Genomic DNA, 24,843 nt, shown 5'->3' with positions numbered 1-24,843 from the left:
AAGAAAAGAGTGTGAGGAAAATGCCACTGTGTTTGGAAAGAGAAGTCAAAGCGTATCAGAAATAAGAAAGGGGTGCCAGATTATTTAACATTATTCTGGAAGTACTATATGGTGCAGTAAGTACTGAAATTAGAAAGGAGGCGATTGTCATTATTTACATAATGTGATCATGGTCTGTTTAGAAAATTCAAAATAATCAGCTAAAATGTTACTGGAAACTATGTGAAAGGTCAGTTAAGAAAGCCAAGGACAAACCTAAGCAACTGTTTGTTCAATGAAGAAATATTAACCCATAGAAAAATATAATGGAAAATGACGCTAATCAGAATCGATAATGACAGCAGTGACAATAATAGTAAAAAAAAAAAAGAAAGAAAGAAAGAAAGAAAAACAATAAGAGTAACAGCTCACATTTGTTGAACGCTAACCCTCTGCTAAGCACCGTGCTGTGCATTTTACCTTATTTCATTTCATCCTCACAGCATCTCTGGGAGGTAATACTCTTAGTATATTTACCCCATGGATGAGGACACTGAGGCTGAGTATCATTAATTTGCCCAAGCTGTGGAGCAGAAGGCGGTGCCATGTTCCCCATCCAGCCACACCCAAGGCTGACTCGAGAGCCCAAATGCACACCCTGTAGTAAGTCTAGTGAGGAGAGAACCATCCAATGAATGAAGAACATAAAAACTTTACCAAGCACCGACCTTTGCATTGTTCCTTGATAGAAAAATTCGACACCAATTCTCCTTAAATTACTCTATATATTCAATGCAATCCAGATGAAATATATTCTAGCAAGATTTTTTTTTCTTTTCTCAAACTCTTTCTCACGCCCCCTCTTTGTTTTACTCTTTTTTATTTCGACCCTTCTGATAAAATGATCCTACAGCTTCTCTGGAAGAATTAAGCATGTGAAAATAGCCAGGACAATTCTGCAGAAGGGACCAGGTAAGGGACCTTATCCTACCAAACACTGAAACTGACACTAATGCCACAAACTTTGCGAGCAACGCTCATAAGAAGGCAGGTTGATGGAACAGGAGAGGGACTTCAGGAATACCACCACGCAGTCACGGAATTTAATACTGTAACATATGTTTATCCTTTTTAGTCAGATGGGCACGGATAAAAAATCTGAAAATAGTTAATGGTGGTGAAGGTGTGGAGAACTGTGGTTAGTGGAAGCATAAACGGATACAACTCCTGGAAAGAGCAATCTGCATACATATATACTAATAATTGAAACTCTCTGACCCAGGAATCTCATTACTAAGAATTTTTTAAGGAAACAGATGCATAAATCAACCACAATATCATTGAGGATAGCAAAATACTGTGAATAACCTACCTGAATAATAATAGAGGAATAGCTCAATAAAATTTTGGTACATACTTAAAGGTAACTTATTTAAAAGGTAATCATTCAGAAGTATGGAATATATCTACTCAATGGCATAAAAAGATATATTATCAAGCAGATAGAAAAACAGAAAAATGGGGCGCCTGGGTGGCACAGCGGTTAAGCGTCTGCCTTCAGCTCAGGGCGTGATCCTAGCGTTATGGGATCGAGCCCCACATCAGGCTCTTCTGCTATGAGCCTGCTTCTTCCTCTCCCACTCCCCCTGCTTGTGTTCCCTCTCTCGCTGGCTGTCTCTATCTCTGTCGAATAAATAAATAAAATCTTTAAAAAAAAAAAAAAACAGAAAAATAGCCTGGGGCACCTGCCTGGCTCAACTGGTAGAGCATGCATGCAACTCTTGATCTCGGGGTTATGAGCTCAAGCCCTACAGTGGATATAGAGCCCACCTAAAAAAAAAAAAAAAAAAATCCTGTGGGGCGCCTGCCCAGCTCAGTCAGTAGAACATGTGATTCTTGATCTCAGGGTTATAAATTCAAGCCCCATGTTGGGTGTAGAGATTACTTAAAAATAAAAAAAAATAAAAAAAAGAAAATCTTAAAAAAAAAAAAAAAAGAAAAAGAAAAATATCCTGAATATAATCCCATAAGGAACATTCTATGTCTATATATCCCATAGAAGTTAAATGCATAAAGAGAGATCAAATGGACAAAAATAACAATAAAGGTAAGTATTCACTGAATACTTCCGCCATGGACCAAAAACATGTTAAGCCCTTTACATTATGTCATTGTATCTTCACAATCACACTATGCGGTACTTCTGGACTTCTTTTAACTGATGAAAAAAAATAACTTAGAGATATTAGTAACTTTTTCAAGATCACACAACTAATTAGTGGTGGAGTCCAAATGGAACCCGAGACATCCCCACTATGCAATGGGGCCTCCATGTCCACCGCAGTCCTGGTGATGGCTGTCACTGACAGGAGGGTTTGAGAAAACATTGCTTCTTATTTTGTTCTATATTGTTCGAATTTTCTGTCACGAACATGTATCTCATTTAGAGACATGGGAACAAAGAACAAAAAAGAAAGAAATCAAAGGCGACTCTTGCCATGGCAATTTCAAGAGGCAGATGGGAGATGAACACATATCAAGAAATTGAGGAGGAAAGAGGAGACAAAAAAGAGGTGGAAAGTATACTGAGTGATTAAAAAAATTGACAGAAACACCTTCTATAAAATATTCAATCAATGGTACAAGCATACATACATACATACATACATAAAGGGACCCGCGAAAAACTGCTTTTTTTTTTTTCTTTTTTTGCTCCTTATGCTTTTATTCTTGCTAGGACCTACCCCCCCCCTTCCACATGCCTCACAGAACAGATAATGTCTCAACCCACTTGCAGAGGTCATGCAGTTAGTGATATCTCTGGAGTCTTCCAGCCCAATAGATAACATCTTAGCAGTGACCAAGCAGGGTCATCATGAACGTTTTCCAAGACCACGACTCACTGAGAGCATACGTGACTTATGGAGGACACCTAAACACTCATCTTTGTTCCTGGATGCCTGAGAAGACATGTGCACTGGACCACAATCCCCAGTAAAAACCCCAGACCCAGAGCAACGACGAGACTCACTCTCCTCTCCTTTCCTTTCCGAGTCTCCCAGATACTCTGTATCCGCACTCGCTCTATGTCTTCAATAAACTCTGCTCTCACTTCCTCTTGGCTCGAGTTTGCTTTCCATCCTGCACCAAGCCAAGGACAGGTTAGCTGGTCCTATGGGACCCACTCTGGGTCCTCAGGAACCCAGCCAGCCTGCATCATTAGCATAAGCCTCATTATCATAACCCTGTATTTTAGCAGTATGTTACCAAAAATGAAAACATGAGTGTCCTTTTTTCCCAGAAATCTCATTTCCAGGAAATTATCTAAAAGAGATAAGGAGGCAAAGATATACAAGGACTTCATAACTTTCTGCCCTTTGTTATCTGAAATGTGGTGTAGTGGCAAGAGCTCCGGGTTTGCAGTTAAACCTACCTGGGTCTGAATCTTTGCTCTGTACTTTACTGGCCGTGACCTTGACCAAGTTACTCAACCTCTTTCAGCCTTGGTTTATCTTTAAACCGTAAATCAAAACACAGGCTTCACAGGATTGTTGTAGGGATTAAATGAGATAAAATACAGCACCACGTCTGAACTGTAAGAAAGCACTCATTCTTTTTCTTCCCACCACTCGCTAATATGTGTAACAGAATGAATACATAAACTTTAATCAGAACTTTAAGATAAATCGTGCAGCTTGGTAATTTCTACATTACTCTGCATCAGAGCATCATAAAACATTAAACTTCGCTTTTAAGGTTATTCAGTAGCAAACCTATGTTATGATACTTTGACACTTTCTCAATCTCAATTAGCAGTAAACCAATTAACAAAACTTTTATACACTACAGTGAGTCACATTTTTCTTCTTTCTTCCCTAATCCCTAGTGTGTTATAAGGGTGATTGAGTATCTAATTACTTCTTAATTGAATGCACATATTATACATTTTTCACTAGTTCAAGCTTAATGCTTTTAGTCCAGAAATCAAAGTCAATGAAATTAAGTTGAATTGGGATTTGGGCAACTATTATAATGAGAAAAGGTTTGTATTATGTCTAATTATAAGTAAATGTGGATTTTAGCATTATTTCCTATGGAAATATTTCAGGTACAGGAATGTGCCATAACTGACTAATTTAGATGATTAATAACATTGTTATTCTTATTTACAATCTTTTATTCCTCATTACAGTGATTTTTATTGCTGGGACCCACTAAATATAATCATTCTTTAAAGAAAAGATACCATTAGAGAATCATTAGTTGTACCAAAATCAGAATGAACATTCGCATCAGTGACTAGATGAGTTTCTCTGCAGCATAAAGGTTATAGGAATTCTCACATGCTGCCAACAGAAGAAAAACATAAATTTGGAATATAATCAGTTACATTAATAAAAAATATTTATTTATGGTAAACCATAAAAACATTACTATCAAAATGGCATTCCAAGTTAGTTACTACTTTACAGACAGACTGTTTCATGAGAGGTTTTTTTTTTCTCCTTTTTGCATTATACAGGAGTAAAAAAAAAAAGTCTGAAGTAGATATTCTCCAACAACAAAGGTTTGTTTGCTTGCTTATAGATAAGGGGAGCAGCCATCTGAAATAATTGAGTTGAAGCCCTCCTCTGGTAGATGACTAGATTAAGTAACTTTTTCAGGTCCAATTCAACTCCATGTTTCCAAGATGTCCTAAATATTTCCTGTAGACAAGCCCCTTTATGAGTTTCTAATCACTAAAAGTAAAACAAGAATTCAGAAATTTTGAAGGGGGTTAAAGAAGGGCTGTAATGGAAAATAGACCCATCCAAAACCAATGTGGTTTTCTTGTTTTCACAATTTATTTTGAGACGGTGTTACCTACCTAGTGGCAAATTTCTTGGTCAGAGAAACCTCCACATTACCTAACAAATACATCAGATTCTGCCCCAAGATACTGGGTGTTGTCTAGATTATCTTAGCTTTGTATGTTACCAAAACCAGTTTTAACTGGAACATTCGTTTAACTAAAACTGAAGTATCCCCCAAAATAAGGCAAACCTGCACACGTACACACACACCTCCAAGACCAGCACAGTTAAACGAACAACTTTTTATGGCGTATTTTTACTCAAAATATTTGAAAATACGTTCTCACACTTTTGAGAGTTTGATCAATATCTATCTTTCTCTTCCATGGTTTCTTCTCTAACTCACCCTTTTCCCTTCTTCAGGAGATGGCTTTTATCCCAAACAGAGAGGTCTGGGGTAGTTTCTTCCTCACTGTCACGCCATAATTCTTTCCTCGCCCTCATGCCATTTCAATTCCATGCTGAGATTTCAGATTCCCCAGGTTTTGCTATATGTAAGCAATTTGCTATATAGAATCGTCAGGACCATAACTATTATATAACAACATGAAAATATTAAAAGGAGGACTTCAGTCATTTCATCATGCTTCCATATTTCCTGGATAACTGCTAACACCTAGCTACGTGTCAGAAGCTCTCATACAGATAGGTGTTCCAAAGCCCATTTCAAAAGACTCTACCTTAAAAGCGAACATTTAAGTCAGATACCAACAAGAGTACCTTTCGTTATGGATGGCAATCACCACCACCACCAAACTCCCAACAGCAGGTGCAGCCAATTAGTCACAGCACTCCTTCCCACTGGGCTCAGACATGGAGTCAGTGTTCTTTTCAACCAATCACAGCTGACACTTAAGTCTGACGGCACCACGTCCTCCATGTCTTTTATTTTTATCTATCTTTCTTTAATAATCCTATGTGGAAGGGGGGTGCTCTTGTGACAGTCTAGGTGAGAAATGGGGAGAACTTCATGGGGTGTGATGTTGGGGATGGAGACCCAGAGACAGATTTGGGAGCTGTCAGGAGGCAGATCTGCAAAACTGGATGATAAACTGGAAACGCGAGGTGAGGTGAGGAAGAGAGTTGTCAAGTATAACTCGGGTTTCTAAGAAAATTGGAAGAGAGCCAGGTCTGTGGAGAAAGATCATAAACTCACTCTCATATATAGTGAGTTTAAGATGTCTTTGACACATCCAAAAGAAAAGTCAGACAGACAGCTGGGCATTCAATACTAGAACTTAACAGAGAGACCTGGTCTGGGACTACAAATGCATGGGTCATCTGCAGTTGATGGGAAGAGAAACTGCAGGTTTGGAGAATCACCTACAAAGACAGCATGCCTCTTCACAGGCTGAACTGTGAGGACTCCAACAGGAAGTGGCCTCCTGGAAGGTCCATCTGAGGACAGCTTTTATACCTCCCCAGTTCCGGAATGACTTCTTTCCTAAGTCTCTGTAAACTCCATCAGGAAAAAGAGAAACTCAAGAGAATGCACAGCAAATAAATGAGGAGGAAACTGAAATGAATGCCTCCTATGAGCACAGTTTTCTTAATAATTAGTCTCGAAGCAGAAAAATTGAGCTAAAAAATTGATGCGAGGAAATTACAAAAAACGAGCACCCGTGATGCAAAAGGCATAAGAGAATATGTTTAGAGGAGATCACCTGGTCTCAGTAATTTTCTTACGGAAAATATATGCTCTAGGTTTAAAATCATGTAACCTAGCATATTTAAGGTATCAGAATATATGAATGAACGTTCAACATACAAGTGGCCCAGGACTGTACAATGTTCTCTTTTCTTCCTCTTAAACACAATTTTCTTTGAATTCATGGGGGGACGGGGGAGAGAAAATATCCAAATCATTCTGCAATTTTTATCCACAATAAATCATTAAAATTTCTAAAACATAAAAAGGAAAAAAGGATAAATAGGGAAGTAGGGATGTTCCTTGTTGAGTCATCTTGAAGAAATGCCTATACAGCTTTGAAGCTTTTCATTCTTGGGTTAATAACAATTTTTATATCACATAATCGAAACATAATAGACAGGTTGAGCACCCTTGATATTTTGGCCTTTTTCTGAAATCATTTTGAAATCCTTTAGGAAATCCATTCCATTTTCAAGAAATTCTGTATGATACAGTAAATAGAAAACAGCTATATCCATCGAGTTTTCATTTCTCACCCTAATGCTGTGCACCAAGTTAAATTATTAGAGTGAGGAAAAGTCCAAGTTCTATTGACTGAAAATATGGCTTTGAGCTTTCCATTTGTCCGGGCAGAATAATAGCTTTTCCCTACTTGGTCATTCAGAATTGACACTCTCCCTTTCCCCGCATAGCCCCTCCTTTTCTAGAATGCCTTATCCTCTTCTCACCTATAACTCTTTATGTTATAAAAGAGAACGGATAAGAAATTGATTCTTGCAATAGCATTATTAAAGCTAAAAAGACAACATTATTAATTGCCAAAGTATATGGGGGGAAGAGTTCAACACGGTCAAGGATGGCTTCAAAGACCCAGAAAGAAAAATGAGGGCAAGCCTGATAAAGGGATCATTCAGAGTCCTTTGGTCAATAACCCTCTTTTTTCTTCTTCTTCTGTTTTTTCCCCTAATTTACTTGGAGGCATGTTTAGATTTCTTTCCCCTTTTAGGAGGGAAGAAAGGAAACTGTGTAAAGCGCCTTGTGGCATTGGTTTTACAGAAAATAAATAATTATAACTAAGTACAGTTATTGTACGCATGTGCAGCCTGACAATATCTGAGTTACAGGGAAACAGACAAGCCTTTGAGCAGTCGGAAAAGCTTTAAATAATGGGCTAAAACTTCATGAAACAAACAGGCAAGTAATCATCTCATCAGAACTAAGTACCAATATTAAGATACCAAGAGCAACAAGCAAACTGGACCAAAACTTTGGTCTTATTTTTTGTTTGTTGTTATGAAGATTTGGTTCTCATACAGAAAATTCTGTGCGTAAAGGATCATTTCATGTCCACTGGCTCCCAGAAATCCGAACTAGCGATGCCAAGCTAAAGAATTTCCAGCACCTGGATGAGTTATGTGCTAGTTCGTTAAACAAGTATAAAACCATAGTTCATACTTCTTAAATGGTAATATAAAAAGTCACAGATTATTCATGGAAATAATAAGTCTTGGTTATCAAAGCCCTCCAGATGTCTAGACATGTCATGCAAAAAAAAAAAGTCATTTTAAAAAACTAAAGTTATTTTAGTAAGACATAGCTAAAATAAATCTGAATTATTTTGAACATTTTTTAGAGAACCACCAGAAAAAAAAATTTTTTCTCCTTTTCAGTTCCAAGAGCTTAAATGAAACATTCATGCATTAAATTCAAAGTCTGACTGTCAAATCATTTCACTTTAATAAAAATTTGAATTACCTGCCTTAGGGCATTATTAAATATCAAATAAAAAGCACACATCCATAAGTCTGATTTCCCAATATAATTTTTATGTAGAACTATGACTAGATTTGTATTACACATTTCAAGATAAAAGGGTCAAAAATGTATTCATAGAAGGATGAAGTCAGAACTGGAGTTGGCTTTGAAAGAATTCCTGCCCCATTCTTAGGAATTTTGGTGAAAGTGACCCCTTTTAAGTAATCTGTCACCAAGATAAGGATGCAAATCCATCCTTTTAAAAGACCTAGGTTGTAATTAATTTAAAGCCTTGAAAAATTATACCTTATCTTCCTATCATATAAGGAATATGGAGCATCTGAAATACACATAATCTCATCAACGACATTTCAGTCTGTGTGCACATGAGGGGGAGATAAAAGAGTGATGGTTATTTAGATATTTAGGGAAAGACAACTCTGGTCTAGGGTTAGATACGGATCAAAAATTCAAGGCAATAATCTGATTTCATTAAAAGTGTCATTTACAGTTACTGATAGATATTCAGAGAGTACACTACTGGAGAAATTAATAAATTCACATTCACCAAACCTCAGTGCACCTCCTGCCGGCCCGCCTGCCCCTCCTACTGGGTCGCTCCTGTGAGCCCCCCCCCACACCCCCACTTCCCTCTGCTCCAGTCTCCCACCTTCCCTCCTCCTCTCACCTCTCCTAGCTGCAGCCCCGTTCTTCCTTAAATAATAAAGGCAAGTCACGGAAACGCTAAATCTACAAACCACCACCTCCATCTCCCTTCCTATTACAGCCCAGAAAGTGTCCCTTCTCATAATAAAGGCAGTCTCCACATTTGCTTACGATTTCGTTACCTTTCTTTTTTAGTAATCCCTACACCCAGGGTGGGGCTCGAACTCAAGATCCCCAGATCAAGAGGCTCATGCTTTTCCAACTGAGCCAGCGAGGCACCCCAGATTCCATCCCCTTTCAAGTCTTCAGAGACTTCACAGCTACCATTAGCCCCCCTAAGAAATGGCATCTTCACCACCTCCCATCGACTGGCTCATTACCCCAACATACAGACAAGGGCTAGTGTTTTTTTGTTTAAAAAGTTTCCCCCATGGGGTGCCTGGGTGGCTCAGTTGGTTGAACATCTGACTCTTGGTTTCAACTCAGGTCACAATCTCATGGGTTGTGAGATCAAGCCCCATGTCGGATTCTACACTCAGTGGGAAATCCTGCTTCAAGACTCTCTCCCTCTGCTCCTCGCCCCACGGGCGCAGGCACGCACACGTTCTCTCGGTCTCTCTTTCTCTCTCAAATAAATAAATAAATCTTTTTAAAAAATTTTTTAAATTAAAAGATGAAAAAATAAAGTGTCCCTCAATCCCTTCACCCCCTCTATTGCAACAGCCTTCTGCTCTCCTCCCACCCAACTCATCAACAGCTGCGATCACAGGGTACCCCTCCTCCTCCCTTCCCACTCAACCTCAGCCTGCTGCAACAGGCATCTCTGCTCCTCACATCACCCTCCCTGCCAGCTTGGGGACGCTCCGTGACCTCTGCCGGGCAGTGGGTAAGAAAAAGGGCTCTACCAGCCGGGCTGCCTGGGTCCAATTTCCAGCTCTGCTGCTCAAAGACGACATTACTTTGGCCAATGATCTAACTTCTTCATGTTTCTGTGAATTTATCTATAAAATCTCACATTAAATTTTGTGAACGCTTAATGAGACAATCATGCAGCCTTAGAACGTGATACATGTATATCTAAGCTCCAGGCCAAGGACTCAATGACTCCCACATTCAGTTCAGACCTCCTTTCTGATCTCCGCCTTTGAAATTCCAGCTAGCTGCATGAAGGGTCCACTACTGCAACTGACAGACATCTCTCATTCAACGAGCCCCCACTCAACTCTTTAACTTTCCGAGAGTCTCCCCTGGCTTTCCTGCTGTCGTTCGGTGAAGGCACTTCATCCGCAGTTTCTAAAGCCCCCAAATCCCACGAGTTATCTTTGATATTTCCGTCTCTCTCCACCATCAACTAGGTATCACTTTCAAAGTCTATTTAACATATTTTAACTTCTCCCCATCTCCACTGCTCCTAGTCTAGTATTCGAGTCTCTGTGTCTTTCACCTTGGCTATCCGGCAGACTTCTAAAATATCTCCCTGCTCCAGCCCCTGGCCCACTAAAATCCCATCTGTTCATTCTGCAGCTACTGTGATCTACTGAAAATGTACATGAGATCAGGCCACACCCCTGAGTAGAAGTCTTTAGAGGTTCTCAATGCATCAACAGCAAAATAAAGATGTCTTCACGTGGCTGACAGAGCCTCCAAGATAAAAGCCCTGCCCCTTTGATTCCTACACCCCAGACTGGCCTTCCTGTGTACCCCAGTGCATCAAATTCTTACCTCCACACGGAGTAGCCCCTCCGGGCCTTTGCAAAAGATATTGCCTCTATCTGAAATCTCCTTCACTGCCTTTTTTGGTTCTTCTCCTTCATGGATTTATTATAAGTTGTAGTTGTATGTTTTTTGAAGTATTTATTTTTCCACTGTCAGGCTCCCCACAGGATATTCCAAGTTTTCTGAGAGCAGAGACATCTGTTCTTCTGACCTCTGGATATCCAGAACCAATCACACAGTAATGATTTTTGATCAAATATAATTTGAATTCTTTAGTTCCTCCACCATAAGGCTTAGCTTAAAGCAGTCTTGGATGTTATGTTCCCTCGTGTTACCACAAATGAATTACTGAAAGTCCCTTCTCAGTCCTACCAAAGTAACTTTGCCTGGCCTCACCATCTCCAAAATCAGAAGAGGAAGAACTGTACCAGCTAACTCAGAAACAGAGAGTCAGGGAATGACGGGCATGTGGCTGGCTGATATATGCTATGTGTAGCTCTAAAGAACTGCTAACTGGCCAACAGACAGTCAAGACACAGTGTTATGTGTCATGATGGATTCAAAGCAAAATGAACACGTTTCAGTCCTTCAAAAGTTTGACTGTAACACAGAACATAAGAAATACACAAATAGATAAATGGGAGGAAGAAAGTGAATAGAGAGGTACAATTTAAGGGAGAAGCAGAGAATTCATGCTGAGAACAGGATTTGGGTTGAGGCTGCAGGGTAGCTAGGATTTCAACAGGCGATAGGAGGGGCGGGAAGGACTGTATGAGCAAAGCACATTTACATAAGAAAAAAGACAGGGGAGCCTGGGTGGCACAGCGGTTAAGCATCTGCCTTCAGCTCAGGGCGTGATCCCGGCGTTCTGGGATCGAGCCCCACATCAGGCTCCTCCGCTATGAGCCTGCTTCTTTCTCTCCCACTCCCCCTGCTTGTGTTCCCTCTCTCGCTGGCTGTCTCTCTCTCTGTCAAATAAATAAATAAAATCTTTAAAAAAAAAAAAAAAAGAAAAAAGACAGTCTGGATGGACTACTGGGTATAAATGGTATCATAATAATAGAGAGGCAAGAAAAATGGATTAGGGAACACATGGACAAAATGATCACCTTTGAAAATTCCAATGTCAACTGTCTAGCTCAAGAGACTGTTGAGCTGCTCGAAGCCAGAAATTTCTCTTCATCTGTGACTCCCAGTCTTTACTGTTCCACTCGCACAGTATGTGGGCTCATACTCACCATGATCCATTAAACCAAGTCCAAGCTCTGTCCTGTTTATCTACGTAATTTCCAACAGATGCTCTCCTCTTGTGGGAAGCAGTGGTTGGCCAGCTACGTGTGTTGCCTATGTATGCACTCTTAGGCAATTCACAAGGTAAAGAAATAATCCAGTATATAGTCTTTTATGTATATTTAATCCTTCCCATGTCTGTGATGTTTTATTTTGTTGGGGGTAAGGTATACATATATTGAATCCAATATATTAAAATGCATAGATTATATTTCAGTCAATAAAGAAACGTACCATATTCGCATACCTAATTAGTGCTTCTTGATCTATCAAATAAAAGCACTTCATAGGACAAAGATTTTCTAATGCAGGCCAGATCTGCCCTCACCTACCCCAGGAAAGAGGACTGAATCTGCAGTAGACGAGGTCAAGCTCCGAGGCTCACATACCCCTCCAGTGGCTCCCTTTATGTTCCTCAGTCATCAGGAGGTGACTGCTGCCATTTCAAGGGTGCAGCATAGGGAGCACTAAAAAGGACTTTACCTCTCTACCTTGAGTAGAGAGGGGCTGCTCCTCTGCCTTGGGGCTCCTCCCCTCATGAAGGCCAGTATTAGAGCAAAATGGGAATTAAAGGCTGCTCTGGTGGGAAAATACAAGGACGGGAGGTTCTTTTTCAAAACTGCATGAATTCTTTAAAGCCACCTGACTTGTAATTAATAGGGCTTGAGAATGTGTCATCACTTTTATCGAAAGAAAGTGCACTCATACTGCTAAGTTATCAGGATCACCATGAGAAGAACTCTGGCGTGACAGGTTTATGTAACTGGGAGCCCCATTTTCCTTACTTAATCTGCACATACCCAGATGAAGACCGTCTTGTTCCTATTCTCTTTGGCTACTGAAATGCAGCTCTAATGACTCTGTCACTAAGTGGCTGGGTGGGTCTAAAATTGTCTCCCAAAATCCCATCACAGCCTTCCACAAGCTCTGCTCCCTTCACATGTGTCCTCAGCCTTCGAAATTCTTCGATCTGAAAATAAAAACAGCAAAACAGATTGATTACTTACTAGACAAGAACAAGACTGGAGTTTCCTAAGTGACTTAAAATATGCATAAATTTTAACAGTTTGTAAAAAAGAAAATGAAAATTAATCTCCAAGAGAGTAAGACGGACTTAATCCTTCCAAACCTAAGACATTAGACATCGCTGCTGCACGAGAAACGCAGACAGCGGAAGGAGAGATAGTAAGGTCTCCAGACAACCCCGACAGCCACAGAAACTTGCTGGATTTGTTCATGCCAAAATGAAACACACCTCTCAAAAAGCTCTCGTGCCTGTCTGTTACATAGTAAGAAGAGGCGAACAAATGAGTAAGTGGTCCAAGCATAGCTTTAATTAATGAGTTCTAGTATTACTGTATGTTAGCACTGATTAGGCCCTAGACTTATCAGACGGAGGAGTCCTTCATCACAAGACTCTCACAGTTGCTCTTCTAGCTTTTTGGAGAGCACAGGTCCGATGAAGACCTCCAACTTTCCACAAATGTAAGCCCAACTTCCTCCCTTAGCAATATCAATTTTCACGTTCATCTCCCTTTCTCAGATGGCCTCCCCAGATCCCATGGATTCTCATTACTCGTTACAAGAGTCCCAGAGTCCCAAGCCTCCTAAGAATCCATATCCTGCCAGGACCCTCCGAGCATGAGCTGAACAACAAGCAAACGTGATGAACATTCCCCAGACTCATTCCCATCAGTCGATTTATCTACAGGACTCATTGTCTGCCATTTCACTTAAATGCCCCACACAGTCTTCCTTCCTTTCACAAAAGAGGAAACTGAAAGATTAAGAGTTTCCACGTTAGTTGGGTCTGACAAGTCCAAGTCCACCTGCTCTTCTCCCAGCTCCACTGCCACGTCTTCAGAAATTCTCATCAGCCCAGTATAACCTGTATCCTCCATAAATCCCAGGATGTGGAACAAATGTGCTTTAAACAGCATCAATCCCCCAAAAGTCCGCCAGGTGTGTATCACAGGGCTTTATCTACAAAAGTTCTTCCTATAGCACAGCCACGGAAATCTGCCATCCAAGAACTAAAATGAAATGCAGGAGATCCACGAATTAGGGGTTCTAATAAAAGTCTAGAAACCCCCAGAGACTTTAAGAGCTCATGAAACCCCTGAACGAAATACAAAATTTTACATGTGCATTTCCTAAGAAGAGGTTCCCAGGCCCCAAAAGAATGAACTCTCACAGGATTCTAATATTCCAACTATTTATACATGTTGGGAAACAGAGCTGAGGGAAAAGGAAGTCGCTTATTACATCAGAATGCAAGTTAGAAATCTAACCTCTAAGATCTTATTTTCTCATGTCTCCAAATGATTTCCCTAAATGTTGACTTCCCTACATGGGATAAGACTGACCCACCTGGCACTGCCCTGTTGGTGTGCTTTTTTATAATACCTGCATGCTGTCCTTCTACAGAAGTGCTAGCGACATAAGCAATTAGCTGTTTACTCTACACAGTGGTTTTTCCCTAGACCTTCTTGGGATCTTAGGTTGGGAAAATGGGCATCACCTATTGTTTGCTGCACCTGGAAAACTTCCAGAGCCAAGGCTGCATGAGAATCCCCTGTCATTATTTGTGGAATGTATTTTTACTGAGTTTTGTCTAAGCATGGAGTGGAAAGGAACCCAGCCAGGCTTTTTCAAACAGGAGAATATGGAGGTGAAGGTAGCTGGGTTCTGCATCAAAAGCCCAGTTCAGGGATGCCTGGGTGGCTCACTTGGTTAAGTGACTGCCATCGGCTCAGGTCATGATCTCGGGGTCCTGGGATCGAGCCCTGCATCAGGCTCCCTGCTCAGTGGGGAGCCTGCTTCTTCCTCTTCCACTCCCCCTGCTTGTGCTCTCCCTCTCTGTCAAATAAATAAATAAAATCTCTACAAAAGATAAAAATAAAATAAATAAAACTTTAAAAAGCCCAGTTCACACCCTGGCTCTGACCCAAATGGCCAGACTACATCATCTCTTTAAGCTTCAGTTTTCACATGGATATAAGGGATGACAATAATAGCATTCGCAAGGACAGTATAAGCAGCGAGATAATTCATGAGAATCACTCAGCATACTGCCACAGCGCACAGGAGTGTTCAGCAGATACTGGCACAACTTCTTTTGAAGTCAAACCTTTCAGCATCTTGCGATAAATATTTAGCTACAATTTTCTGTGCAAAAAGTAGACAGGAAATAATAAACCAACTGACTGAGGAAACAAAGTCCTGCCCTCCTCGCGCCCCCTTTACGTGTCATCACACATAATGGCTGCAAGTAGGATCCACACGCCATGCAAAGGGGTCGCTGATGAGCAACGTGGACTAGAAAGTGCACTGCCTAAGCATATTTTAAGAAAGACTCCATTTCTGATTGACTTTGAGACTTACATTAAAGCTAGGTTAATTTTATATGTACATATTCTGAACTGACGATAAATCTCTCAAGCCCCAGACCTCAGCCTGAAGCAAACGCTGTGACAACAGCTTCTTCTAGGACAGACGAACAGAATCCACAGCCAGCCAGTCTCAAATCTACCGCATTCTTGGAGAGAACTGTTTCACAAGAAATGTTTTTCTCTGATCATAGCAACACTTTGAAGACTTCAAACATCAACAGAGATCGAGGGGAAAACACGTCTTTCTGAAATGCCAATTTTTCTGAAGTAACCACCCCTCAAAACCTTTAGTCACTTCAAATGGTTTCAAGCACGTTATCTCCCACTGAACAGAGAGAGAGTGAGAAACGAGCGGAATAATGTTTCAGGATGAAAGTCTGCAAGGAAATCCAAATGTCAGGGCCGTACAGAGACTATCCCTATCACACGTATCAGTAGGGATGATTTCATCAATTTTTAATGCTACTCTACTTAAACATGGCTATTGGTTTTTAACCAATTTAAAAGAGAGAGAGAGAGTACAGAGACCGAAGCTTCAGGGAGAAATGCTTGTCTTCTGAAGGCAGCAGTGTTGAATAGCTACTCTCTGGATCAGGCGTGCACTCCACTTGGTCTAAAGCATTGACTCCAACCTTCACTGACTCACGAGCCAGATTATTCAAAGTTCAGCTTTAAAACCGCTTTCTTTAGGAGTGCATTTAAAGTGCTAATTAACAGGACTTGGGGTTTGGCGCTAATTATTTTTAAAAGTTCCCAAGTTCCTGTGCATATCTTCTAACAGACTTCTTTTCAATTGCATCTCTGTTACCACGTCAAAAGAGAAAAAGAACACATCAAAGTCAACGTTCTCATCTTATTTTCTTTTATTATCAGGCAATGACAATACATGAATTAGAGTAATATAATTCTTTATGGCAGCAATCAAGGAAGAGTCAAAAGCCAGCTATCCTTAAATAGTCCATAAATACATATATATACTGAGATTATATGTCATTGATAGTACTCTCCACCTTTTATGTACTCAGTCTTACCATTTCTGTTTATTTCATTTTCTTCAACCCACTATCTCACTTTTTTTCTAAAATCATTGCTTTTTTTTTTTTTTAAGACTTCTCATGCATAAACCAACACCTCTGTCACTGACTCCTTAGTCTCATCTTCCTGATTTGTCTGAGGAAGAGCTCAGAGAAGAGAATATCCTCTGCCCAGTAAGACTGATGCCAACCTTCCCTTATTCCGATCCCAGTCCTGGTCTCTGCCACGGGTCTTCCCATCTTCACTTGAGGGCTGTGACCAATGAGCCACACATATGCAAACTTCGTCAGGAATTACAGTCTAGAGTTCGTGACCCCAGAGGAGGCGTTCTCCATCATGGGAGACACTGAGGAAATACATCCAAAATTCCAAGTGCCTAAAAACCACACAGTTTAAGAAAGGAAAGAGGGAGGGGCGCCTGGGTGGCACAGCGGTTAAGCGTCTGCCTTGGCTCAGGGCGTGATCCCAGTGTTGTGGGATCGAGCCCCACGTCAGGCTCCTCTGCTATGAGCCTGCTTCTTCCTCTCCCACTCCCCCTGCTTGTGTTCCCTCTCTCACTGGCTGTCTCTATCTCTGTCGAATAAATAAATAAAATCTTAAAAAAAAAAAAAGAAAGAAAGGGAAGAGGGAGCGTCCCAGGAGAGAGAATCTAGAGTTGCGCTTTCTCAGTATGGCCACTGAGCATCTGAAATGAGGCTGGTCTGAACTGAGATGAGTTGGAAATGCAGGACACACCCTGGAAGTCAGACTTAGCATGAAGTAACCGTGTAAACAATCCCATCTGTGATTTTTTATATTCATTACATGTTAAAATGGTTTTTGGGCTACTGGGTTAAAATACACTATTTAAATTAATTTCAGATATTTATATTTAGAATGTTTTATTGTGGCCACTAGGATTTTAATCTTATATATGTGGCTCACGTGGTGTTTCCATTGGATATTCAACACTTCCCTTAAGAAACTCTGCATTCTGGTGTTAGAGTGCCGTTCTAAGTTACACATGGAGGTAAATGCCAGTAGAAATAGGGGTCCTCAAAGTGTGCTTCCTGGAATAAGTTCCTACCTCAGTCTTACTGGATCACCAACTCTGGGGTGGGGTCCGGCAATCTGTGTTCAAACAAGCCCACCCAAGTTTGAGAATCACAGATGCAGAAGAAAATTCACAACAAATGTTCCCAATCCGCTGAAATCATTTTCAAACATGACCATGCGGTGGTCCCACAGCAACTTGGGTCTTCAGGGTTAACAGCCCCTCAAAACCCATGTGGGGAGCATAGAGACAAGAAAGGCCCTGCTGCTGAGTCCTGGACCTAATCAGACCTCATTGGTCGCCCAGGAGCAGGTGGGCTCTCAGATCCCACCGGCCAAGCATACACCATGCCCTTACTTGGGCTGTCCTGGGAAGTGTCCCATTCTCAACCTCTAAGAAATATGTAATGATGATATTCGGTATTTTTTTATTCTGTTCTCGGAATCTCATCTCCAAACATAACAATTCAGCTGAAAAATTTTTTTCCTTCAGCTTCTTAATGCTTCGACCACTATTTATTGAAAAGTAATTTAACAGTTATAGATCACAGCAAAATAAAAGAAAATTACACTCCTTCAAATCCATCCAATTGCACGTTTTTCTCCCCTAGCATATGGTATATGCTAACCAAGAATAAGATGAAAAAATTCAACTGAGCAGAGGCTTCCTCTAGAATTCTGAGTACCAGGAAGATGTGAATGTTCCATGATAGACCTAACTGTCAGCACTACACGTCGACAGCAGATGACTCCTCCTTAATGGAGCTACTGTGCATTTCATTAAAAACTACGATGATTTAGAGCCTTTTCTTTAATGTGGCTAGTGCAGACATTCTTATCCTATGGCAGATGGTATATTTCAAGACACCAATTGTTTTCATAATAATACCCAGCAGCTTAATTTACATACATTAACCCTATGATCTAAAGGAAACATTTTTCTCTTCAATACAAAGTTTAATATTTCTTATATATACTCAGCTCTGCAGACTCTACCTACTATTTGCCTTTCCTTTTGTTATTTTATATACAAATAATATTTTATAATCCTTCCCTCTGTCTCTGTTCCTCTTTAAGAGCAATAATATGAGAGGTCTCAATTTTTCTTGGTCTAAATTCTGGAATCCCATCTCTCCCTTTGGTCTGTCTCATTTTTACTGCCCTCTCTGAACCTTTTCTATTTTTGCTCTGCTTTCTCTGAAGTTATATGAGCAGCAACAGTGAAACATTTGAGTCAAGAACAGACTAATTTATGTTCTCTTAAAATTATAATTTTTTTCCAAAATCACTCTAAATTGCATTTTAATATTGTGTGTGCGTGTATGTGTGTGTGCACGCGCGTGCATACTTTAACACCCCTGCTCTCTGAACAGCTGTTGTAATAGAGCTTGGTGCTAATACTACCTAAATCTTTTTTCTTAAAAACCTGCAGCTAATTGGAAAGTCATCTATTTTCGAGAGCAGTTGATGTTATTCCTTCCAATACACATCCCTTTGGATGTGGCTCCCAATTGGGAAGATGGGGCTTTTCCCAACAATCAAGGAACATGACTTGGTGGGTTAGGGTTATTAGAGTCTGTCACTGGCCTTACTCAAAGGGACAATAGAAAGGAAGGTTCCCTTTGAAGCCAGCCAGACACAAAGGCAGGCACAGTGATTTGTCTCTGAATTTTGGCATAACGCGCTAGTCGACAGGGGAGTACAACGTTATTGCTCACATTTACAGAACACCAGTTAATATTCACGGTAGAGCTCAGCAGTAACATTCCCATGCACTAACATGCTAGCAAGGGAATCCTTAATGGGATTCCAAGAGGAATTGAGAATGTTCTCTTTTGTGGCTCCACAAGGTTAATCCCAGCTAACTTCAATAAACAGAAATTTATTGTGGTGATAAAGTTTTATTTTCCACTAAAAGGTTTGATCTATTTTAGAAAAATACCCCAAAATGAAGCAATGCTGAACAAACAGGACAGTAGACTCAGCTGCTTCTATTCCATCTCCATGCCTGAGGCCTCTCCTCATGGCTCAATCCAATTAATACTTTTCTGCCCTTCCCTTCATGTGTGTGCAGAATGGGATACTTTCCATCTCTCCACTCCCTCCTCCTTGAAACTCACACTTCCCTTGGCTTCGACATTACACCTTCTTGTCTGCTTTGGAGATGTGATGTCAGCGAGAGAAGTGACTTGGAGTAACCAGATGGCAAATGGAGAGTAGTGGGTCCCATGGGACCCTACCAGCTTTGAAGAGTTCTCTTATAAAAGACTTCTCTTATAAAAGTTTTCTCAGGAAAACCTCCCAAGAGACCGTTTCTCCCATGTTCTCCACTCTTCTTTTCCCATACTTTTTTCTTGGATATCTCATTTGTTTGTGTCCATTGGCTCCTTCTCTTATGCCAATGATCCCTAAATCTGTATGCCCACCTCAGTCTCTGAAGGTCTCATTCTGTGTTTCTGTCAAAAGAAACCAAACTCCTCCAACTGAGGACACAAAACATAGGCCATAAAGGTAGAAACCTTCTCTAGTACCAGTGAGATCTTCCTGACAAGGTCTCATATAGAAAGAGGGTCTCAAAGGAACTGTGATGTCATAAAGGACAAGAGTTGAAAGGGGACAGTGGTTAAGCACCCAACACTGATAATCACCATGAACTGGGTTGGATCCCAAAACCACCCAGTGGCATCTGGGCCCATTTCTATAAGGTACAGTTATTTGTCACTTGGACGGGCAGCACCCACCCTACTTAAATTCTCTGAGGCAACTGTCACTATTAACTTCCTTCCTCCACATGTTGGCCATCCTCTCTGCCATCCGGGTCTTACGATATCGCTCCCTCTCAGCTGTCCTCAAGCCCTTCTTAGCTCCCTGCATGGTGCCATCTCCTCCAGCTGCACTGAGGTGTGGCAGTCAGCTGATTGTCTTGTCTCCTCCTCTACTTGAGCTCAACTCATCATCAAATCCATTTCTTCTTCCTGCACATGAATCCTGAATGCACTTTCCAGCCTCCCCTTCAGTCCCATGTGCCCATGTGGTGGAGCTCCAGAAAGAGAAGTCAAAGAGTAAGTGTTCACCATTTCTAGGACTGGCCCTTACAAAATCCCCCTGGAGATCCTTCACTCTCCCCTTTCTACCAGCTATGTGCCCACATCTAGGGAGATCTTGGAAGCGAGGCACGGACAAGAGTGTCTCTCAACCTGGTTCCCAGAAAAACTGCACAGAGAGAAGCCTTCACCATGAATCAGAAACCCACTTGATGGATTCTGAATGAAAAATAAATTTCCTCTGGGGTGCCTGGGTGGCGCAGCCCTTAAGCATCTGACTCTTGGTTTCAGCTCAGGTCATGATTTCGGGTTTATGAGACTGACCCCTGCATCAGGCTCTGTGCTCAGCAGGGAGTCTGCTTAAGATTCTCTCTCCCTCTGTCCCTTCCCCCGAGTTTGCACGTGCACACACCCGTGTTCTTTCTCTCTCTCTCAAATAAATAAATAAATCTTTCAAAAAATAAATAAATAAATCTCTTCTGTGATAGGTCAAGGAAATGTTGAGGTCCATCTATTACAGCAGCTACCATCTTTGTGGTTAAAATCCAAACCCATAATTATTAGCCCAAACTTCTATCCCTAACATTGGACTCAAATTTCTAATTTCTTCCCTGTCCTTTACCAGACTTACTCCTAATATTTTTCAGGAATTATTCCCTGTCCCTCCCAGGCAGGTTGGGCTTCTTTCCTGTGTGTTTCTGGAGCACCTTACTTCTCACCATCAACACAACCATCTATATGATTGTTTGCCTCTTCTACTCTATGGTAAATATTTCGAGGGTAAAGACTGTTTTGGTTTTTTTTAAAGATTTTATTTATTTATTTGACAGAGATAGAAACAGCCAGCGAGAGAGGGAACACAAGCAGGAGGAGTGGGAGAGGAAGAAGCAGGCTCATAGCGGAGGAGCCTGATGTGGGGCTCGATCCCATAATGCCGGGATCACACCCCGAAGGCAGACGCTTAACCGCTGTGCCACCCAGGCGCCCCAAGACTGTTTTCATCTCTGTATTCTTTGTGCACTTCCTTGGCACTCAGGGAAAGTTTCTTTTAAGAACATAGGGATAAATGATTAAATAAGGGATTTGTCATATTAAAAATATGAAAGCCTAAAGGTGGTATGATCAAAGTCTGTAAAAGGATGGAGAAGCTAAATTGGGAAGTTTTAAAATTAATCCTTAGAAAAAGAAAAATAAGAAGAAACTGTTAAAGGTTGAAAGGATTTTGAAGATTTAAGGACAAGCAAAGGGAAGGCTTTACTGAGTAGTTAATACACTTAAAGTTCTTAGACAGTGATACAGGATGTAATAAAAATTTGTAAAAAATCATTAAAGGAAACTTCATTTGTTTGGAGTACAGCCTAAGCCTTCTGAGGTTGATCATGAAGGAAAAACTATAGCCTTTTAGAACACATCCCTTAGATCCCTGGAGGATAGGAGACATTTAAAGCACCTCTTTTCTAATAATGCCAAAATCATTATTTAAACCCATTATAATGATGTTGCCTCATGTTCCACCAGCTAACATCCCATGACAGTTCAACTCGGTGCCCCCACCCACTGTGCATCAGCATTTACAGCACCTATACAAAGCCCAAGGTGAGAAGAGGCAACCAGAAGGGGAGCTCGAGAACAGTCCGGCTCCTTCCAGAGCATGCTTTTTACCTCCTTCACCCTCCTGGCTTACAGAACGCTTCCCGTGCAAGCCAAGGAAGAAGTATAACAAAGCCCACATGACTCACAGAAATAACCAACATTTTCACTTCCAAGACCTTTCTCCTCTCCACTCCTGGGGAATCCCACATAAAGAAATAACCAGACTAATCAAAAGTCTGACTATTTCGGTGACTTCTATTTACTCTGTAAAAACTAACTTTTAAAATACAGATCATAAATGATAGCTGGGTTTTATTCATCCCTGACCTTTCAATTGCTTTCACTGGTTCAAGACATCTCACTTTCATCTGTGAAGATGTGACTGATCTAAAGGGAGCTAAAACATAACACAGACATTTCCCTTTTACAGAAACAATATTTAACCTTTAACTCAGAACTTCTTCTGAAAGATTTAACGTGCTGTACTCACCTGCAGCTGGGATATAGTTAAAGGGTATCGGAATAATATCCAGGTAACACCTTCGCTGCAAGGTGGAATGGTAAGAGAGCCTTCATACACCCAATAATCCCGCAGCAAAGGATCTGTGCAACCGTGTGGACATGTCACGAAAAGCTAAGTTAGTTAATAATAATTTTGAAGATGCCAACAATAATTGTCAAACTTACAAATTGTCTAAACAACACCTTTCAGAAGGAGGTTCGCATTTTTCAGATGGGAAAACTGAACCACAGAGGGTTACGTAATTTGCCGAAGGTCACTCGGCTAATAACAGGCAGAGCCAGGACTCAAAACCAAGCAGTCTGACTTCAAAGACTGTGTCTTTAAACATTCTGTTCTAGCTCTCTCTAGATCTATCTCCCTCAACAGCAAAATACTAAAGTCCTATTACGACAGGACAAAAGAAATCATTCTTATGAAATCTTTTAGTTCTGCGTTAGAGGAGTTCACGGTCAAATATGATGGATAAATGTTCAACACATGGCAAAAACTGGTTGTTGTAAAGCAATTAAATGTAGGCTATAGAAGATACAATGTATCAGCCTATTTGATTTAGTTTAAAACACCAAGAAACAGCACATAATTTAGGCAGAAAAATGTGAAGACGAAAATTTTGTACAAAACAACCTTTAACTACAAAGTATGTTTTGAGTATTTTATACACAATTCTTACACGTTTAGGTATACCTAAATAATTAGAATAACATCTATATGACAGGGGAACTGCAAAGAGTTTACCTTATAAAATTAGATATAAACTTTATTTCACTAGAGATTAGAAAAACCTCACTGACCAATCCTAGAAGTATGTCAGTTATGTTATTATGCTCATGCTTTACAAAGAGGTAGAAATTTTTGCAAATGAAAATCCAAAAGAAACTCTTGAGAGAATAATAGAAAAAGTGACAAAATGCTTATTATTTCAAAAGGTTTACTCCCATGTTTAGAGCAATCTGAAACTGCTACCTACTACAGAGAATGTAAATTATAAAGAAACTTGATTAATTATAGTTACATGTATTTGGAGGTGAACAATGCAATCATATTCACACAGTTAAAATTCATCTTATGCGAGCAAGACTAACACCTACCTGGTAATAAAGTGTTAGGATTAAAGCAGGGTATTGTTTTGGACTTCCCCTGAAAAAGAAAAATATTCACCCTATGTTATCATAAGATTCCTAAATTTTAGAATAAAAAAATTATTAGCACTAAAAATCCAGGTTGACATCTTTTCTGAATGGCATCCTGGGCCCCACAGGTCAGTAGATGTCTCCCTATCTTCTCCCCGGAGCCACAGCAGCTGACTCCAACAAGACACCCTGCTCTCAGTCCATGGCTATTTCTCTGCGACCACACTTCAATGTTCCCTATAATTTCAGAGTGAAACTTACAACTGTCTGCCTAGCGTCCGTCTGTCCCACTTTTCCTGCTCCTCGCACATCCACACCAGAGACTTGGGCTTCGGTGTAAAATGCCTGAACCCTGGTTCAGAGAATTCTTTTGAAATGACCTTCCTCCTGCTACTCTGACCTCAGCTCCTAACCTCTTGGCATTACAACCTGCCTCTTAAATTCTCATTTTGTTTCACTTGCATTTGGTTAACTTGTCTCTATGATCTAGTCTAGAAGCTCTCTTCCTGCACAGAAGGAAAACTAACACCCGAATGAAAAATATTCAATTCTATGGTGCCTGGGTGGCACAGTCGGTTAAGCATCTGATCTTGGTTTCGGTTTAGGTCTTGATCTCAGGGTCCTGAGATCGAGCTGGAAGACAGGCAGTGCACTGGGCATGGAGTCTCCTTGAGAATTGCTCTGCCTCTTCCTGCCCCTCCAGCTTGTGCTGTCTCTCTCTCAAATAAAATCTTTTAAAAAATATATTCAATTCTAATCAACTGTTTATCAAAGTTGTATTTAAATGTCAATGAATTAAAATAAATAAATAATTTCATAAAATATTTGTGCCATTGTTCAATAGTCACATTTGCAATCTCTACTTTAAATAGTGCCACTTAAACTGCTCAGGCCCTAGAGGCAAACAGACCTGTCCCGGTAGGTGGAGGTCTGCTCTAAGATTTCTCTATCAATGCAGACACAACAGGGCAAGTTAATGCGTAACCTCGGAGTCTCTTCCTTACTTCCAGGAACTATTTGACACATGAAAGAAGCCAGCTTACTTGCTTCCCACCAGCCCCCTGTATTCCTGTAAGACTGACGTCCTGTGAGCTGAAGCAATAAAACAAAATTTCTCAACCCACTTCCATTGGACAAATGTCAGTCGAGATGTGTTCTTCCCCCTTCTTACCAGCTTTTTGACT

At 40.6% G+C, this 24,843-nt stretch overlaps 1 protein-coding gene across 4 annotated transcripts in view; it reads right to left on the bottom strand.

The window, feature by feature from the left end:
- CA8 (carbonic anhydrase 8 (inactive)) overlaps window positions 1-24,843 on the bottom strand; it is an 88,565-nt gene that overhangs the window by 6,935 nt on the left and 56,787 nt on the right. For 3 of the 4 annotated variants that reach the window (XR_015725843.1, XM_045789045.2, XM_045789047.2), the window contains exons 6-8: window positions 23,618-23,666; window positions 22,497-22,609; window positions 12,711-12,880 (exon numbers count right to left, since the gene is read on the bottom strand). Coding sequence is in view for 3 of the 4 variants with exons in the window: in XM_045789045.2 (XP_045645001.1) it covers window positions 12,746-12,880; window positions 22,497-22,609; window positions 23,618-23,666 (297 nt within the window). In the remaining variant the exon portion in view is untranslated. Of the gene's footprint in view, window positions 1-4,469; window positions 12,881-22,496; window positions 22,610-23,617; window positions 23,667-24,843 lie in introns of those variants that run through there. The other variant, XM_045789044.2, reaches the window with a different exon arrangement.

Source organism: Ursus americanus, chromosome 9 (assembly GCF_024610735.1).
Source record: "Ursus americanus isolate L20-20 chromosome 9, mUrsAme1.1.p, whole genome shotgun sequence".
In the NCBI taxonomy this organism is placed as follows: domain Eukaryota; kingdom Metazoa; phylum Chordata; class Mammalia; order Carnivora; family Ursidae; genus Ursus; species Ursus americanus.
The sequence above is the reverse complement of the archived record's forward strand: the minus strand, read 5'-3'. Positions and strand labels throughout refer to the sequence as shown.